The sequence below is a fragment of the Denticeps clupeoides genome, chromosome 12 (genome assembly GCF_900700375.1).
Source record: "Denticeps clupeoides chromosome 12, fDenClu1.1, whole genome shotgun sequence".
Lineage (NCBI taxonomy): Eukaryota > Metazoa > Chordata > Actinopteri > Clupeiformes > Denticipitidae > Denticeps > Denticeps clupeoides.
The window spans coordinates 2,027,749-2,044,427 of NC_041718.1; the positions used below are offsets into that span (position 1 = coordinate 2,027,749).

At 39.7% G+C, this 16,679-nt stretch overlaps 2 protein-coding genes across 2 annotated transcripts; one reads left to right on the forward strand and one right to left on the reverse strand.

The window, feature by feature from the left end:
- Positions 1-2,203: 2,203 nt before the first annotated feature.
- LOC114800705 (coenzyme Q-binding protein COQ10 homolog A, mitochondrial-like) lies at positions 2,204-7,638 on the forward strand. The gene is made up of 5 exons (XM_028998408.1): positions 2,204-2,602; positions 3,420-3,566; positions 3,818-4,010; positions 4,146-4,247; positions 5,204-7,638. The coding sequence occupies exons 1-5, from the start codon at positions 2,496-2,498 to the stop codon at positions 5,369-5,371; spliced, it is 717 nt and encodes a 238-aa protein (XP_028854241.1). The 5' UTR covers positions 2,204-2,495; the 3' UTR covers positions 5,372-7,638.
- Positions 7,639-13,571: 5,933 nt separating this feature from the next.
- Positions 13,572-16,284, reverse strand: asip1 (agouti signaling protein 1). Its single transcript, XM_028999066.1, has 4 exons — positions 15,979-16,284; positions 15,146-15,333; positions 14,906-14,961; positions 13,572-14,569 (listed from the first exon to the last, which is right to left on the reverse strand). The coding sequence occupies exons 2-4, from the start codon at positions 15,315-15,317 to the stop codon at positions 14,399-14,401; spliced, it is 399 nt and encodes a 132-aa protein (XP_028854899.1). The 5' UTR covers positions 15,318-15,333; positions 15,979-16,284; the 3' UTR covers positions 13,572-14,398.
- Between the last annotated feature and the right edge of the window lie 395 nt (positions 16,285-16,679).

Consider the following 16,679-nt stretch of genomic DNA (forward strand, 5'->3'; position numbering starts at 1 on the left):
GCTGCTTGAGGCCCAAGAACAAGCGCTTCTGTCTTGTCAGGGTTTAACAGGAGAAAGTTGGTGAGCATCCACTGTCTAATGTCCTTCAGACAATTCTCTATATTGTTCAACAGCTGCCTCTGATCTGGCATTGCTGACAGATACAGCTGTGTGTCGTCAGCATAGCAATGAAAGCTAAGTAAAGTAAAGTGTAGTGATTGTCACATGTGATACACAGCAGCACAGCACACGGGGCACACAGTGAAATTTGTCCTCTGCATTTAACCCATGACCCTGAGTGAGCAGTGGGCAGACAGGCGCCCGGGGAGCAGTGTGTGGGGACGGTGCTTTTCTCAGTGGCACCTCAGTGGCACCTTGGCGGATCAGGATTCAAACCTGCAACCTTCTGATTATGGGTCCGCTTCCTTAACCGCTAGGCCACCACCACTAGGCAAACACCGCTAATACCGTGTTTGCGGATGACGTCACCTAAAGGTAACATGTATAGAGAAAAAAGTAACGGACCTAGGACAGAACCTTGTGGAACACCAAACTCTACTTTACTATGTGAAGACGAAACACAATTGATGTCCACAAACGGATATCGGTTGGTCAAATATGATCTGAACCATTCAAGGGCTGTTCCCTTAATCCCAATAACATTCTCTAACCTGGCAAGGAGAATAGCGTGATCGATAGTGTCAAACGCTGCACTCAGATCAAGCAGGACAAGCAGCGAGATGCGTCCCTGATCAGAGGCCAACAGCAGGTCATTAACCACTTTAACCAGCACTGTCTCAGTGCTATGATCTTCCTGCATTCATGCAACCTACTAGAGTCCTGCTCTATTGTTTTATTGCACTGAATACAAACGCATGACATTATTTTGACAACCAATAACTTAAATCGAACTCACTCCCTTTAAATTACAGCTTAGTGAAAGTGATTGTTATTGTGATACAGAGCAGCACAGCAGATTGTGGCATGGTGAAATGTGTCCTCTGCTTTTAAACATCACCCTTGGTGAGCAGTGGGCAGCCATGACAGGAGCAGTGTGTGGGGACGGTGCTTTACTCAGTGGCACTTCAGTGGAACCTTGGTGGTTCAGGATTTGAACCAGCAATTTTACTTGGCTATTGGATCCATCACACACCTACTGTCAATTTAGAGTCACCAATTTGCTGAGTGTGCAAGCCGGTGTATAAGCAGGCAACGCCACCCAGATCCATACTAACCAAAAATAACACACATACACAGATAAAAAAAAACTTTTGGAATTGTATTGAAAGAACACATTACAAAGGGACATTTTGAACAAATATATTCTGAACAAATATATTAAGTGAACAAACCCAAAGTAATTTCCCGGGCCAGTTTCTCAAAGAAAACCATGGGTGGGAATGGATTGAGGAAGCAGCCCCGTAATCAAAAAGTTGCCGGTTTGAATCCCGGTCCGCCAAGGTGCCACTGACGTACCACTGAGCAAAGCGCCGTCCCCACACACTGCCTGTCATGGCTGCCCACTGCTCACTCAGGGTGATGGGTTAAATGCAGAGGACCATTTCACTGTGTGCACTGTGTATTACAATGACAATCACTTCACTTAAAAAAAAATCTAGATATACAGCAGGTTAATTTAGGCATCAGGGATTCCTTCTAATGATGTCACATGTGACATTTAGAAAATATCATATTTTCTGAAACATTATTCTTCTGTTTTCAACAGAATATATAAATTATATTATACGATGGTATGTTTAAACAAAACCCCAAAGACTCTTGCGGGCTTACTTCTTTCAGCCAAAATCCTATCTAAAAAAAACGGATTAGGCATGAAAAGCACGACTCTGGCAACCCAGTTCCCCTCTTCTCTGTCTTGATACGCCTGTAAAATGCTGCAATTTAAAAAAAAAAGCATGCTTATTCAGCTCCTTATGCTTCACTTGAAAAATTCACAAGGCTGCCCCTGCCTGGTTTTACCACGACGATATTGCAGTTCTAAGCAGTAATAACTGTTATTTATTTACGAAGAGCAGCTTCAGGGCATTTCTTCAGCGTAAAAAAAAGGGCTGCGCATTTTGGCGCAGCCTTGACGCCACTGCGCAGAAGGGGAGGAGCTGCGTGCGGAGACCTGTGTGCGGGGACGGTACTTTGCTCAAGGCTGCGTATTTCGGCGCAGCCTTGACTCCCCCGCGCAGAAGGGGAGGAGCCGCTTCCGGCGTGACGTAGCCAACAGGCAAATGACAGCTAGCGGGGGAGCAAAGGAAGATTAGTTCATCCGGACCCGGCGAACCGAGTAAAGAAGAGAAAAGAACCGAGCCGCTTTACGCGCGTTGTCGACGGCCAAGTTGGACGCACCGCGTCGCCCGGTTGCTAATGTTGAGCAGCGAGCGGTCGGCTACACGGCCGCTGACCGGCGGACCTGCGGGTGTTGTGGACGGGGCAGAAGGCCGGGAGAGCTCGGCGAGACCGGGCGCAGCCATTCTCTCTCTCCGTCGTGCTCGTCCTTTTTTATAATGGCTGTTTTAGTGACCCTTCGCCGGACGCCCCTGTGCGCACGGACGTTCGGCGGCTTCGTGGAACACCTGGCTCTCGGCTGCAGTCGCCCCGAACCGGGATGCAGGTGAGGCAGCGCGACGCCGTTTGCTTGTGTTCTCTTAGCTGGAACACTCGCCTGTTTCACGAATAAATGATTCCTACGGGAATAATATGGGATTTGGGAATCTGGAGCGCGATAATCCACATTTCTAAATGGGGCATAATCAGAAGGTTGCCGGTTCGAATGCCGATCTGAGGAGATCACCGTCCCCACGCACCGGTCCCCGGGCGCCTGTCATGGCTGCCCACTGTCACCAAGGGTGATGGTTAAAAGCAGAGGACACATTTCACCGTGTCACCGTGTGCTGTGCTGCAGTGCTTCACGATGACAATCACTTCATTTTCAGTTACTCTTCTTCTTTTTCTTAAGCTATTTGGGTCATGTTCACTGTGTGAATAATGCCCTTAACTGTTAAATCATTTAAAATGTGAGAATTAATGTATTAAAATGAATCTAGTTTAAAAAAAAAGTGACACAGTACACAGTGACAGCATGAAATGGTACCTTGCTCAGTGGCACCTTGGCGGTTTTGGATTCGAACCCACAACCTTCCGATTGCGGGGCCGCTTCCCACCACTACCTGCTAGGCCACCCTTGCCCCAATGATTTGTGCCGTTTTGTCGTAGTTGTGTCAGCATGCCTGCACGGAGATTTATGTATGGTAAATGCTTGTTCGTACTATTCCTGTTGGGTGTCTTTTAAATCAGCTTGATGAGACACGGTAGAGGCAAAACCCAAATGGACGCTGAAAAATAAAAAATGGCCACAGATGAGGGCAGCTGGGTCTGGTGGCTAATCGGTGGTTTTTGTTTCATCCACTTTTTTTTCTGTGTGTGTGAAGATACCGCACATCATTTGGAAACCTGATGACAAGATCCCCAAAAACAAAGTGCAATCTGGGCGTGAAAACAGCATCCAGTCCCCCATCACGGACTTTCATTGGTTTAACCAATAAGAGAAAACAATACTCAGAGCGCCGTATAATCGGGTATGTATTTACATTTTTACATTTACAGCATTTATCAGATGCCCTTATCCAGAGCAACTTACAATCATTAGGTACAGGGACATTCTCCCCCTGGAGCAACTTAGTTAAGTGTCTTGCTCAGGGACACAATGGTAGTAAGCGGGATTTGTGTTACCCACTAGGCTACTACCACCCGTATTTAAATGTATTTCATCGTTGTGTGTGTTCTGTGTTCTGATGGAGTATCTGTGCTTTCACCTCCATCATCTAAGGTACTCCATGCAGGAGATGTATGAGGTGGTTTCCAACGTGGATGACTATAAGCTCTTTGTCCCCTGGTGCAAAAAATCCCAGACCGTAATGAAGCGGACGAGCCATTTGAAAGCCCAGCTGGAGATTGGCTTCCCCCCCCTAATGGAAAGTTACACTTCCATGATAACAAATGTCCGTCCTCATTATGTGAAGGTAAGCTGCTCCCGCACGGCTGTTACTCTGAGTTTTAGACGATGGACTTGGTTAATTGCTTCATTAGCATTTTGTGAAAAGTTATTACTTGTAATGAAGTTTGGGTTTATATATTTTAAACTCTCCATTCTAAAGGCTGTTTGTACAGATGGAAAACTGTTCAACCACTTGGAGACAATATGGCGCTTCAGCCCGGGTATTCCTGGCTATACTAGAACTTGCACAGTTGATTTTTCTGTAAGTATCTGGTATTATATGTATGTTTTTATTGTTGTAATTTTATTGTGATTTTTTACTTCAGCCAGAACCAGTTAATTGGTAGTAATTCTTTGGGGAATATATAAGACATGGCATGTGGGGAGTGTTGCTGAATGTCAGTGAATAAAATCCTGATAAAGGTCCCAAGATTATTATATCCGAGATCATACTTGACGTTCCATGTAGCATGTAAGGCTGTGGCATAAAATTCATATTGTGATATAAATTTAACCATAGACAGTATATAATTTGATAAGTAAAGTTTTTGAAAGGGTAACATGTGTCCATAGTAAAGGGGTTGCATAATAAACGTTTTACACATTTTAAATCCCATTGAACGTATAATATTTATTGTTCAAATCTTTAATTCTAGAAAAAAATATGACATATGAACGTCTCTCCCATAAAGGTGTAGACCTCAGTAAAGTTAGCAGTGGGTCCTGTATTTGACACACTCGTAGAAATTCGCTGGATTTTCTTTTACTCATTAAAAAAAAACTAGACTTATTTATTTATTTATTTTTATACAGCCGCTCTTCCAATTTAAGGTGCTCGCTGCGCTTTTAATGGTATGCGATGTCTCAAAATAAAAGTTCCAAATGGAAAGACAGGGAATGATTTAATAAAGATTAATATAGTGCCTTTCAATCCATTCATTTTCCGGTAGGCCAGTATAGGACAGTATCAAAATCTGTCAAGTTGGCCAAATTTATGTTGCATACCGTTTATACCGTGCAGTACTAGTAGCATGTTTGACAGCTGTCAGTCATCGCAATACACACAAGCCAAAAGTGTTGGACGGGTAGTTATTTATCTCCTCTGCTAGGTAATCTGTGAATCATACTTTACATTAGTTACTGTCCCACGTGATATGTCTATTATATTTAAAGTTCTCAGCATCATCACCTCAAAGGATTTCACTGTCACTTTCCCAGATATCCTTCGAGTTCCGCTCTCTGCTTCACTCCCAGCTGGCCACCATGTTCTTCGACGAAGTTGTAAAGCAAATGGTGGCAGCATTTGAGCGCCGCGCCTCTGTACTCTACGGCCCAGAGACACGGATTCCCCGAGAACTCATGGTCCGCGAAGTGCACCAGACGTAATCTGGCGGATGTAAGGTGCATGCATGTTACAAGTGGATCTTTGCAAGCATTTCTACATTATCCCCCCTCCTCCCATCCTCCGGAATCCATACCGAAACAAAGGGATCACGATGCAGCAATGCTCTGAGTTATTATTATTATATTTTCTCTCCTGGAGTAGAAACACTCTCAAAAAAACTTCTGTACCTTAAATGATCACTTTCTACTGGAGGTTTAATTTTTTTATTGCCATATTTTGCTGATAAAGAGATCCTGGATATTAACATAGTGTTTCATGTGTTCATTAGAATTTGGTTGTATTGTGTGAAATACCATTATTTTATATGACTATTATGGACACAGAAGGAAATAAATGTTTCCATTTCTAGGCTCACTGCTATGCCCCCTTTTCAGACCACCTTACACTCAGCAGTTACAGGGACAGTCCCCCGGGAGCAAGTGGGGTTTGAACCTGTGACCACCCTGCTTTCTGGATGGTCTCACACACAATAAGCGTCAGATGATAAAACCAAGTATTTGCATAGTAATTTGTCAGTTGAGTTCTCACTTGAAATTGTACCTTTAGCTGCTGCAGGTGAGGAGAATGTGACAGTATTGGCTTTTCTTCAACTGTATGTTATCTCAGTCTCTGTTGGCATTCACCCCCAGTGTATGTGATGTCCCTTCAGTAAGGGAAGGTGAGATAATGTAAAAACTAGCTGTTAAACTCTAGCAATGTTAATAATGAAATCTGTCAGCCAGACAGTTGGGGTGCAAGAATATCTGGCTGTGGTTTCAGACCAGAACAAACACCAAAGATGAAACTGATAAATGTTCACGCTGTGAGTGAAAGTGTAGTTTTCAGTTCTTATTTGACCAGTAGCACCTTGAACAAGGGCCACTGTCACTTAATGACACCCCATGTTTGTGCTTATTTCCCCCCTCCCCCCGTGCTTTTAGTTTTTGTCCCGATTTAAAGTACTTGGCCAACTTTAATGTAGCCCTGTTTAAATCAGCTGACGTCACCAAGGATATGGATGTAGGGACATGATCGCAGTATTCCTTGATAGAGAAGAAGCTCATCATCATCATCATCGTCCATGCAGCAATTTCTTCTGTGATGCTTCTTACACTGAGGCAGGCAGATTTGATAGATTGTCAGTTCCTTCTCCAGTTTTTGCACTTCCAGTCCTAAGGTACTGAAGTACCGAACCATGAGCAAGAAGTGAACTTTTATTTGCATTTGGGTATCTACTCAACCATCGCAGTTTTATTCATTACTTTAGCCTACATTGAATTCAACATCACTGGTTAAAATTCCATCTCCTTCTCTGAAGCTATGCTATATAACTGTAAAGAAAAGTGCGAATGGCTACAAAAGTCTTCATATCCCTATATTTCCAGAACCTCCAGAGAATGTTCTAACGTTCAGTCATTGGATTCCTGTGGTGGTTGAGGCGTGTGCCCACCTGACTTGAACAGGAGGGACCTTACAACTGGTGCAATGTGTTGGAGCAAGAGTGCAATTCTTTTTTCTTTTTCTAGAATTGGACATGTCTACTGAATTTTTGATTGGTTCCCAATTCGGTATAACTTCAGAAGACATTTTAGAATTGATGGTATAAAAAAAATTTATGTAATACTTCTGATTTAGTATAAACTCATGCTGTAGGGACACAAGTAACAAGATCAATTGAGTATAGAATTTTATTTGCAAAATCAAGTGCGTTTAGAATGTTTGTGTGTGTTCAGTTTTCAGAGTTGCCTTATTTATTTTGTGCCAACTTTATTTCATGTTAAACATTATGTGCATGTGTTTTTTTTTTTTTTTTTTTATGCCCTTTAAAATAGTTTTAGCAGACTGACCTTTTTGGCGTGGCAGACATTTTTATTTCTTTTCTTTGTAATTAAGCTTGTGGTTTACTCATTTCCCAAAGTCAACATTTTAATCATAGACCATAAGACAATCTTCCTAGGTATGATAAAGAAAGACGTTAGGGGAATTTGCTAGGACCTACAATAGAATTTACTTTTATTCTTTCCTTTCTATCCTCTAACTGGTTGCCACAGTGACTGTGATTTAATAAAAATGTCCGCCATGTAAATAAGGTGTTCTTTTCTTTTACCTGCTGTTCTTTTCCCCATCATGGGCACATCTGGGCCTTTATATCCTTCTTTTAAGATTAGGATTGTGTGTGGATTGTACGTTTGTCACATTGTTATATAAAATGTATTGTTATTTATTTTTACCACTGAATTTACTTTATTAAAAATTTTATTTGATTAGGCTTTTTCTTGTCTTAAAATTGAACTACAACGCCTGCAGTTTCTTTTATTACTTATGTGTTTAAAACATCCATACAGAGGAAGAGGCCAATAATGGTTCAGCGCAGCCAAGATAATGTTCTGCCATAAGCACTAATCTACAGTGTACAATCATTGTGCTGTGCTGAATTCAGAAATTGGCTTGTCGGAAACGTTTATTTCGTTTTTTGCTGTAAATATGTTTTATATTTAAGTAAATTAAAGTATTTTTTTGGGATTGTATGAAAAATATACGGTAAAGTCAGCTTAGAGGGTAAAGAAGTGGGAGTAACTGTAACTCCCTTTGATCAACATGCTGTCACCCTGCTCCTCAAGCGCCCTTCATGGCTGCCCACTGCTCACTAAGGGTGATGGTTTAAATGCAGTGGACACATTTTGTTGTGTAACATATAAAGGGTGTGCATGTGCACCAAATTATTTGAATTATCAAGGTAGGTTAATGTTACTGCATCTGCATTTACAGCTGCACTATTCTCATATTTAAATGCACATTAGATGGCAGTAGAGCATCTTTTAAATTAGGCAGCACATTCTTCTTGCAAAAAGGACTGTCAACCTTTGGCAGGAAACGTTGCAACGTAAAATATAGGGGTCATGACTACAACTCCTTCAAGCGAAGGACCATGCAAAGTAGCTAGTGCAGGTTGGACGGCCATTTAAAGGAAGTTTAAAGTACCTAATGATGTAGCAAGACAGACAACAAAGATTAGGTACACACATTTCTACAATTTGCACTTTGTGCCAGTACACAAGTACATTGTCACTTACCCCAGGAATGACTTTAATAACATGAACTAATCCAACTGTCTTACCCGAGTGTAAATGCTTATTTTATTATGATTTGCAAGTGTGGTAGATTAGGGCAGTACTACCCAAATAGCTCAACAATTTTGAAGGATGAGGCAGAAAGGACTTTCAAAACCATCATCTATGTTACAACAGCAGCAAAACCAATAAATGTGTTAATTAAATATTTTATTAAAATTTCTGACAAAACAGTACGGAAACGTGTAATTTTTTTTATAATAACTGCAACATTTGTGGTTATGCTGCTTATTAAGAACATTAATACTTGTTTAACTTGCCTTGTGCTGCAGTATACTCACACACGCTGTGAAATGATTAAGGAGGTCAGGGAAATAGCCAGTTTAAAGATGGGGATTATGTGGAGGCCAGAGGTCAAAGGGCTATTGTGGGATCAGCTGGAATGCCCATACAGTTTTATTTTGCATTGTAAAATGTGGAATTCTAGGTTGTATTAGGATTCACACATCAGAATGCTTGAATAAATTTGCTGATCTATCTTTTTGGCTCTAATATTTTGGTAGCATCAGTTACACACATTTCATTAGATAATAATTATTAGATGCTTTTTTGTAATGTAAATGCATGTCATGTCAAATAAGTTAAGATGATGCAGTTGAAAGTGAAAAAGCACTGACTTTATTCAATAATGCTCTATTTCCACAGGAAGATTCCGCTGGTCTTCATGGTCCTAATTGAACCATTCTGCCTCTTCATAAATTTAAAGACCTTGGCTCCAGAGAAGTGATAAGTTTACATAAGATTTAAGTTAGAAATCTTTCATCGTTACACCAATTTGTGCCTCCTCAAAGAAAAGAAAAAGATTTATTAAGTGTGAGAAGGGTATGCACCTCTGACTGCAGATGAGTTTAAGACAATGTCTTTCAAGGTTATGAAGCTACTTGTCGACATAAGGTATGTTGATTAACGACGTAGCCTTTGAGCTGGAATCATGGCTTGGACCTTGTGTGGGTGGAGTTTGTATACTCTCCCCGTGTTGGTGCGGCTTTTCTCTGAGCTCTCAGGTTTCCTCTCGCCGTCCAGAGGCACGTACACTAGGTGGATTGCTGCCTGTAGAGGCGAGTGCATCAGTGAATGGTGTGTGTGTGTGTGTGTGTGTGCGCCCTGTGGTGCACTACCACTCCAATCTGAGTCCCCACCCTGCACCTTGAGTCCATAATTTACATTAAAAACATAAGCAGAACAGGAAAGAATTATGCAATGGTTTTGACACATATGATGCATTGACAAGTGCCCATTGCCCAACTTTTTCAACGTGTTGCATTGTCATGGCCACAGCACCTCACACTCCACCTTATTCATTTGTTATTCACTCGATTTACAGCTCATTAACTTTACATAGTTTTTTGGTGCACACAAGTTTACGCCATAAAGTTATGTTGCGTGTTTGTTTGGCAGGAACCATGTTTTTCTTTGTTCTGAGTTACCTGCTTTGAGAATTTTTGCAGTCTCTTCCTAGTTGGGCAAAGTGCTGAGAAAGCTTAAATCTAAGCGTCCTGCACCTTAGACAAGACCAATCCCGATCCGCCAAGGTGCCACTGAGGTGCCACTGAGCAAAGCACCGTCCCCACACACTGCTCCCCAGACGCCTGTCATGGCTGCCCATTGCTCACTAAGGGTGAGGGTTAAATGCAGAGGACACATTTCACTGTATGCACCGTGTGCTGTGCTGCTGTGTATCTCAATGACAATCACTTCACTTTTTTTTCTTTCTTTTTTTTTTTTTTAAGTCACGACTTCAGTTTATTTAAATAGTGAGAGTTGCGTCAGGAAGGACATCCATTGCAGAATTTCAAATCAGTTGTGCAGACAACCATACAACATTATCCACTGTAGTCTGCACACATAATCATGAATAACGTTCTTTTTTCAATGGCCAATGGAGCAACCCACACAGTATATAAACACTTGTGTAATCTAGTAAAAACCTGGAAGCATTTCTTGGTCTCAGGTCAGTAGGTTAAGGTGAGTCATATGTTATGCTGGGATGAAATAGTTGCATTGACTTCAAAGTACAGCGTGAAAGGCCATATGGAAAATGGCTTCGAAAATCATGGATACTTCTTGATGGATTTTTGTTTGATTTATACTGATCTGCCACAACATTAAGACCACCTGCATAAAATTATGTGGGTCTCCCCTTGGGCTACTAAAACAGCATAGACAGGTTGAGATGTGGACTCCACAGGACCTCTGAAGGTGTCCTGTGTTATTTGCCAGATCCAGTCTCCAGATAAGCCTCCATGAATCTCCAACAGATGGAACAGACGCTCAATCAAAGATTAGACCTGAGGAAATTGGAATCATGTTCCTCAAGTGTGGCAGAACTCATTATGGAATAACATTGGCATGAAGGGGTGTTTTTCAGTCAGCGGTGTGACAGAAACATCCATATGCAGACAGGGTCCAACGTTTCTCAGAAGAACACTGAGGAAGGACTGCATTTACTTGCCCTCCTACCTGCCACAGATGAATACATAATTCATAAAAGGATTTATGGTATAATTTCAGCTATGAGTTTTATGGCTCTATACAAGTGACAGCCAGGACATCACCTTGAATAATTTTCATCCAATTTTTTTTTTTACAAATATTCAGAGCCAATGACATAATTATAAGTTTTCAGTTGTCAAAGGTGAAAGGTCAAGGTCACAGATGGTTGTCTGCAGTGTTTATCTTTTTAGAATGATGTTCAAATCCATACAAATTGATTGCTTTAGTATGTAATGAGCTATAGTCTTTCCAATCTTGACACCTCAGAATATATGGTATTTAATAGCATAGTAACCTTTACATTTAATGGCTGCTGGAGGCAGCTATTTTATTTGCAAACTCCTGGTCATTTCTGGGCTGATTTCAGTGCACCATTTTAAAGGAATATATATATATTTGGAAGTTCCATGGCAAGCTTACCGGTTTCCTTTGAATGTAAGCAATTGCAATTGTTGTTCAATAAATTGAGGAGGATTTTTTGTCTTTTCAAGGTTGAACTTCAAACCACTGGATAGTACAGTATATTCTTCAAAACTGATTATTCCTACCATTTTATTTGCGATTCTGGAAAGAAAGCAGACTGTGCTGAGCGACATGTGAATGGACTGTACGCATCATTTCATGGTCTTTTAACTAAAGCCATACGACCTAAGGGGTCCCAATGTCAGTAGTGGTGCCAGTGCTGCTTTACTGAGCCAACACTTTCTGTAAATGAGATGTAAACTGATAAATGTAAACATCTGTTTTTTTTATTATTGGCCTTTATTATATACTACAATATATTATATTATATGCTTCTCATATGTGTTGCATTCCCAACAAATTGCATTATAATCACGTGGGACTGCACTGAATATGACATTTCTGTGACCTGACATACAACTTCAGTTCATATGTGAGGTTTTCAAAAGTGTGTACCCATGAGAAGCCTGCAAGTGTCCAGATAGTGGCACAACTCTGCTTTCTTATCCTGCTCATAGCAAATGTACATTTTGCTGTGAAAATACTGTGAAATGTCTTCTGTTCTATCAATCATAACTCAGATTTCAACGACTGATTATACAAATTATACAGACATTCAAATGTAAATGGCACTATTTTCAAACTGGCACCAAGTGTAGTTTGTGACTTATTTGTATTTGTCATATTTCATTGTAAATCCTTTGACATAATAATGAAGTTTGAAAACAGCTCCCATAGTCTTGTATGATGTATGTTACTGGCAATGTAATTGACTACATTGGGTCTATTATTGAGAAAGAGGGTTTAAAATCTTGGACAGAGATTTCCTGGTTAGTGAGATTGACTGGTTAGTGTTTTCTTAGGACAGAGATGAAAATGAGGCAGATTTTTATTTATTGTTTGATAAGTCGTGGGGATCTCTGTGAAAGGACATTTACCACGTCATGTCTGGCATTGTCAGTCAGCCTGTGGACTATTGGGTGACCTGGGCTATTAACACTTAAAAGAAATCTCCAGAGACACTCAATTCTTCAATATTCCTTAAAATGTTGGAGCTAATAGAAACCAGATGCGGAGCCATTGTGTTTAGTGTGCCCGTGTGTGTTTTCTTTACTTCGTGGGATGAACCTTGCTCAGGGTTCCTGGCTGCTCATTACCAAGCTTCCGCTCTGTAGGCATTTCCCATTTGCTGGCTTCTCCACCCGCCCTCCAACCCTCCACTGTCAGCTACATTTTAATTTACTACTTCAGAGAGAGTGGTGCGTCAAACTGAAAACCACTGTTCTCTTGATAATTAGAAATCCATGATAATAAATAACCGGTGCTTCAAGGTGAAGCCTCTCCTGGTGCTACAGTGGAAATTCATGGTACATTATTTTCATTTTGTTTAAAAGCTATTGTGCTGTGAATTGTGTTGAGAACAAAATGTAATTCATTCCACATGATGCAGTACAGACCCACTTTGAAATACTAAAGGTGCATTGTAACTCTGTAGGATTTATGGATTTTCTGGGTTTTTCTAATATTTCATGTTGTTTTACTGAGGAAGAAAGTCCGCTACTGAAAATCGAAAAAAAATCAAATTTTCAGTAAGGACAAGGACGTTAATCAATGTTAGATTAGAAATTAGATTAAAGCTAAAAAGAACATCTTGTGTCATCCTGTGTTTGGGAATATTTTGGCGCAGCACTGCACATTATGACTGGGCTGGTACTGGCTTTATACAGACCACGATTTTTAAAAAGTCTTCTCTGAGCAGCAGAAGCACTATGACGAAGGAAAACAAGAGTTAGAGCTTTTACCTTAGTGAACAGGGCTGAAAACCAGCCTACGTGCAAAATAAGTAAATAAATCAATAAATTAAAGTAAGATTAATAAGAATAACAAGAATAACAACCCTTTATTCAGCACCTTTTTTCTATTGTTTTCAGTTCAAAGTGCTTTTACAATATGCTAATAAAACTAAGCACAATAAATAAAATTCAAATTCATTCATTAAAATGCAATGAAAAGCACATTCCTTCACATGGTCACTTTTACAGCACATAGCTGATGATTTACTGATCCAGCAACATTTGTCGTTATTAACTTAAATATATATGATTATTACTTTTTTATTATATGCTACATGATATAAAAAAAAAAAAAAAAAAGATTTATAAACAGTTTAAAGCTCTTGCTCTTAGCAACAGCAAAAAAACAGACTAAGTCATACTCAATGGAATGCTACTCCAGAGAACAAGCCACACTGAGGTTCTCCTTTTGACCGTGCAGTTGAGGAATTGGAATTAAACAGAATAATAAATACGTCTGTGTGAGGAGGTTGTATATTTTGTAGCATTAACAATTGAAGGTTAAGAAAATGTAAGGCTGTCTCACATTCTCTAAATGTTAAATCTCTACAAGGATTTTTTTGGCATTATTTTTTTTTGAGCATCTGTATCTGCAAGTGGATTTTAAGGCCAGAAAGAACTCAAACTGCGACTTTCAGTGATTCCACACAGAATCCACATTTCCATACTTTTGATTCCATACTTCGGTGATTCAGGATTCAACTCTTATAAAAAAAAAAAAAAAAAACATATCCAAGAATTAAATTCAAAATAAAAACAAGAGAACAAGTAATATCCATAAATAACATTCTTATATACGGCTGTGAAATACCATCAAATGGAGCTTTTTGTGTCTTTTGCGAAGAGAAAAAACTCTTCCTTCATTTAGTTCTTGTAGTGTGAGTATGAAGCATCTTTAAAATACATAAAAAGAAAAAAGCCAGTAAAAGAAATGTAGATATTTGTGGTATTAATTTATGTGCCAAGTGAAAAATCTTGATTTGTTCTTGACTGCCGTTCCTACCCCCGGGTTCTTTTATTTCTTGAGAATAGGTCCTTGGGGGGACACTGCATTTGGAGCTCCTCTTGGAAAACAAGGCGGTGGTTCTGCTCAGCATCGCGGGTATCCCATTCGACAGAAGCACACCGTCTTGAACAGCCGGCACTGGCAGTAGGCGCAGTAGTCGCAACACATGGCGTCAGGGGTCTTACAGCTCCCCCAGAGTGGCACACAGTTAGCTGGGGGAGGGGGTCGTTTGCTCTTGACGCTGAACTTGTTCTGCTGTTAGGGGCAAGATGACGTTGAAATGTCCATTGTCAGATATTTTGACCATGCAAATGTTCTGTGATTTTTTATATTTCATGATAATATATAAACTATAAATAATTCATATGATATGTATGTTGCGTAATATGTAACTAAATATATCTATATATGTAACAAAATACTGCGTTTGGGTTGGCTAGTAACCTTATCTATACATAATAATACATACATTGACGCTGTACTAAAGCATTTGGATCTTTTAATGTTTCAAATGGAACATGAATTTCTATAAGGAAAATTCTAAATGCAGTATGTAAAAATTCACATTACAAAGACAACAGAGCAGCAAACCTTTCTTGCTTTCTTCTCAGTTCTTGTTTTGTTCCGCTTAACATTTTTTGATAACTCTGAGAACACACACACACACACACACACACACACACACTTCATGTGACTACAGCAAAACTCAACTCACTATTTATTACCTTAAACAAATACAGATTGTTCAGTGAACCCGTCACCACGTGGACTCATCCTTTCAGGACTGGATTCTGAAAAGAGTTTCTGTGATTGCCAATGAGAAGATCTCACCTACAATGAGGACTGGAGGAGGAGTTGAATGTGTGCGCTCCTGCAGAACATCTACTCCGGATTCACTGGTGCAGCTGAGCCGATCCTGTATCAGCATGTGTGTATAAACCAGCAACCACCCTGTGGAGCTGACCATCAAGTAGCACAGCAGAACCCTGGAGTCCATTTTCATCTCCTTTTTTTGTGTTCTGAAGGAATAACTGTTTTATTATACTGAATAACTCTAATTGATGCACTGACTGTTTATAATAACACATTCAAATTATTTAAAAAACTCAAGCATCAACCAACAGCAGTAACCCTCCTCATTAATATTTCTTAATTAGTGTCGTATAATTGATAGAATCGATTAATACATTTGAAGTGTCTGAAGTGACTGAAGTGAAGTTTCAACTGAACTTTCAGGAAAAACAGAATCAGATGAAGCAATTTGTAAAGAACATTAGTCCTCTTTGTATTAGTGTACATTAATATAACGTAATATTGTTAAGTACTAATAAATTATCGTATATAATAGTATTTTACAAACAATAAGTTGGAAATATGTTTTAATGTATCCCCAAAGGTTAAACTACAATCTCCATATTGAGTCTTCTAAATTAAATAAATAAAATGCATAATTTTGTCATTATTTGTCTGATTCCAATTGGTGGTTTTGAAAAAAAATGCTAATACCCGACTAGGCTTAAATGCTGAGTACTCTACATGGCAGCATAATTTTTTTTTTTGTACATTTTTAGTGTATGCTGTTTGCATTTAGAATCGTACCGTTATAACAGCGCAGATAAACAAGAAGTTAGGAAGAAGGAGTCTTACAGCAAAGGAACACTCACATGTAGCTTCTGGAATGGCTTCTGTACCAGTGCTCCTCCTCAGCTCTGTGAATCTGAAAAGAAATGTCTAACAGGTCGCAGAGTCAATGCTTTTTTGGATGAGAATTAATCCGGGGCGGAGGCAGACATTTTGAAAAAAACAAAAACAAAAAGGCATCAAAAGTGCGAGCTTCTCTGGATGGATGGAAGGATGGATGCAGCAGTCCAACCCTCACAGTGTGCCACTCGTATCTCTCTGAAGTTGTGCTACAGATGGTGTGCCCAGTTTTGGGAGACTAGTGCGGCTTCTTCACAGCTCCCTCTATGGGCTTTTCCTCCCTGAGTCCTGGGGTTCATCCCATACCAGCCAACCATCTGAAGATCTGCTAATGCACATATCTAATTACAGTCAAAACCAGGAACTTTAGCAGTGAATCTTTTAGTAATTATTAGAATTATTCCTTACTACTTACACAATATGAACATTATAAATGTTACTTCACCCCATACACTGATATTTAAACTAGTTAATGTAGCTGTAAAAGGTCATTTGACACTTCATTTCATTAATTTTATTTCCCCAATGACAAATATTCTGACTCATATTTTGTCTCAGATTTAAAGCAGAATGTTAATAGGAGTCAAATGAAAGCAAAAAAAAAAACAAAAAAAAAAACAATGGATGTAGAAATTAAAAATATATCTTTATAACATGACTGAGC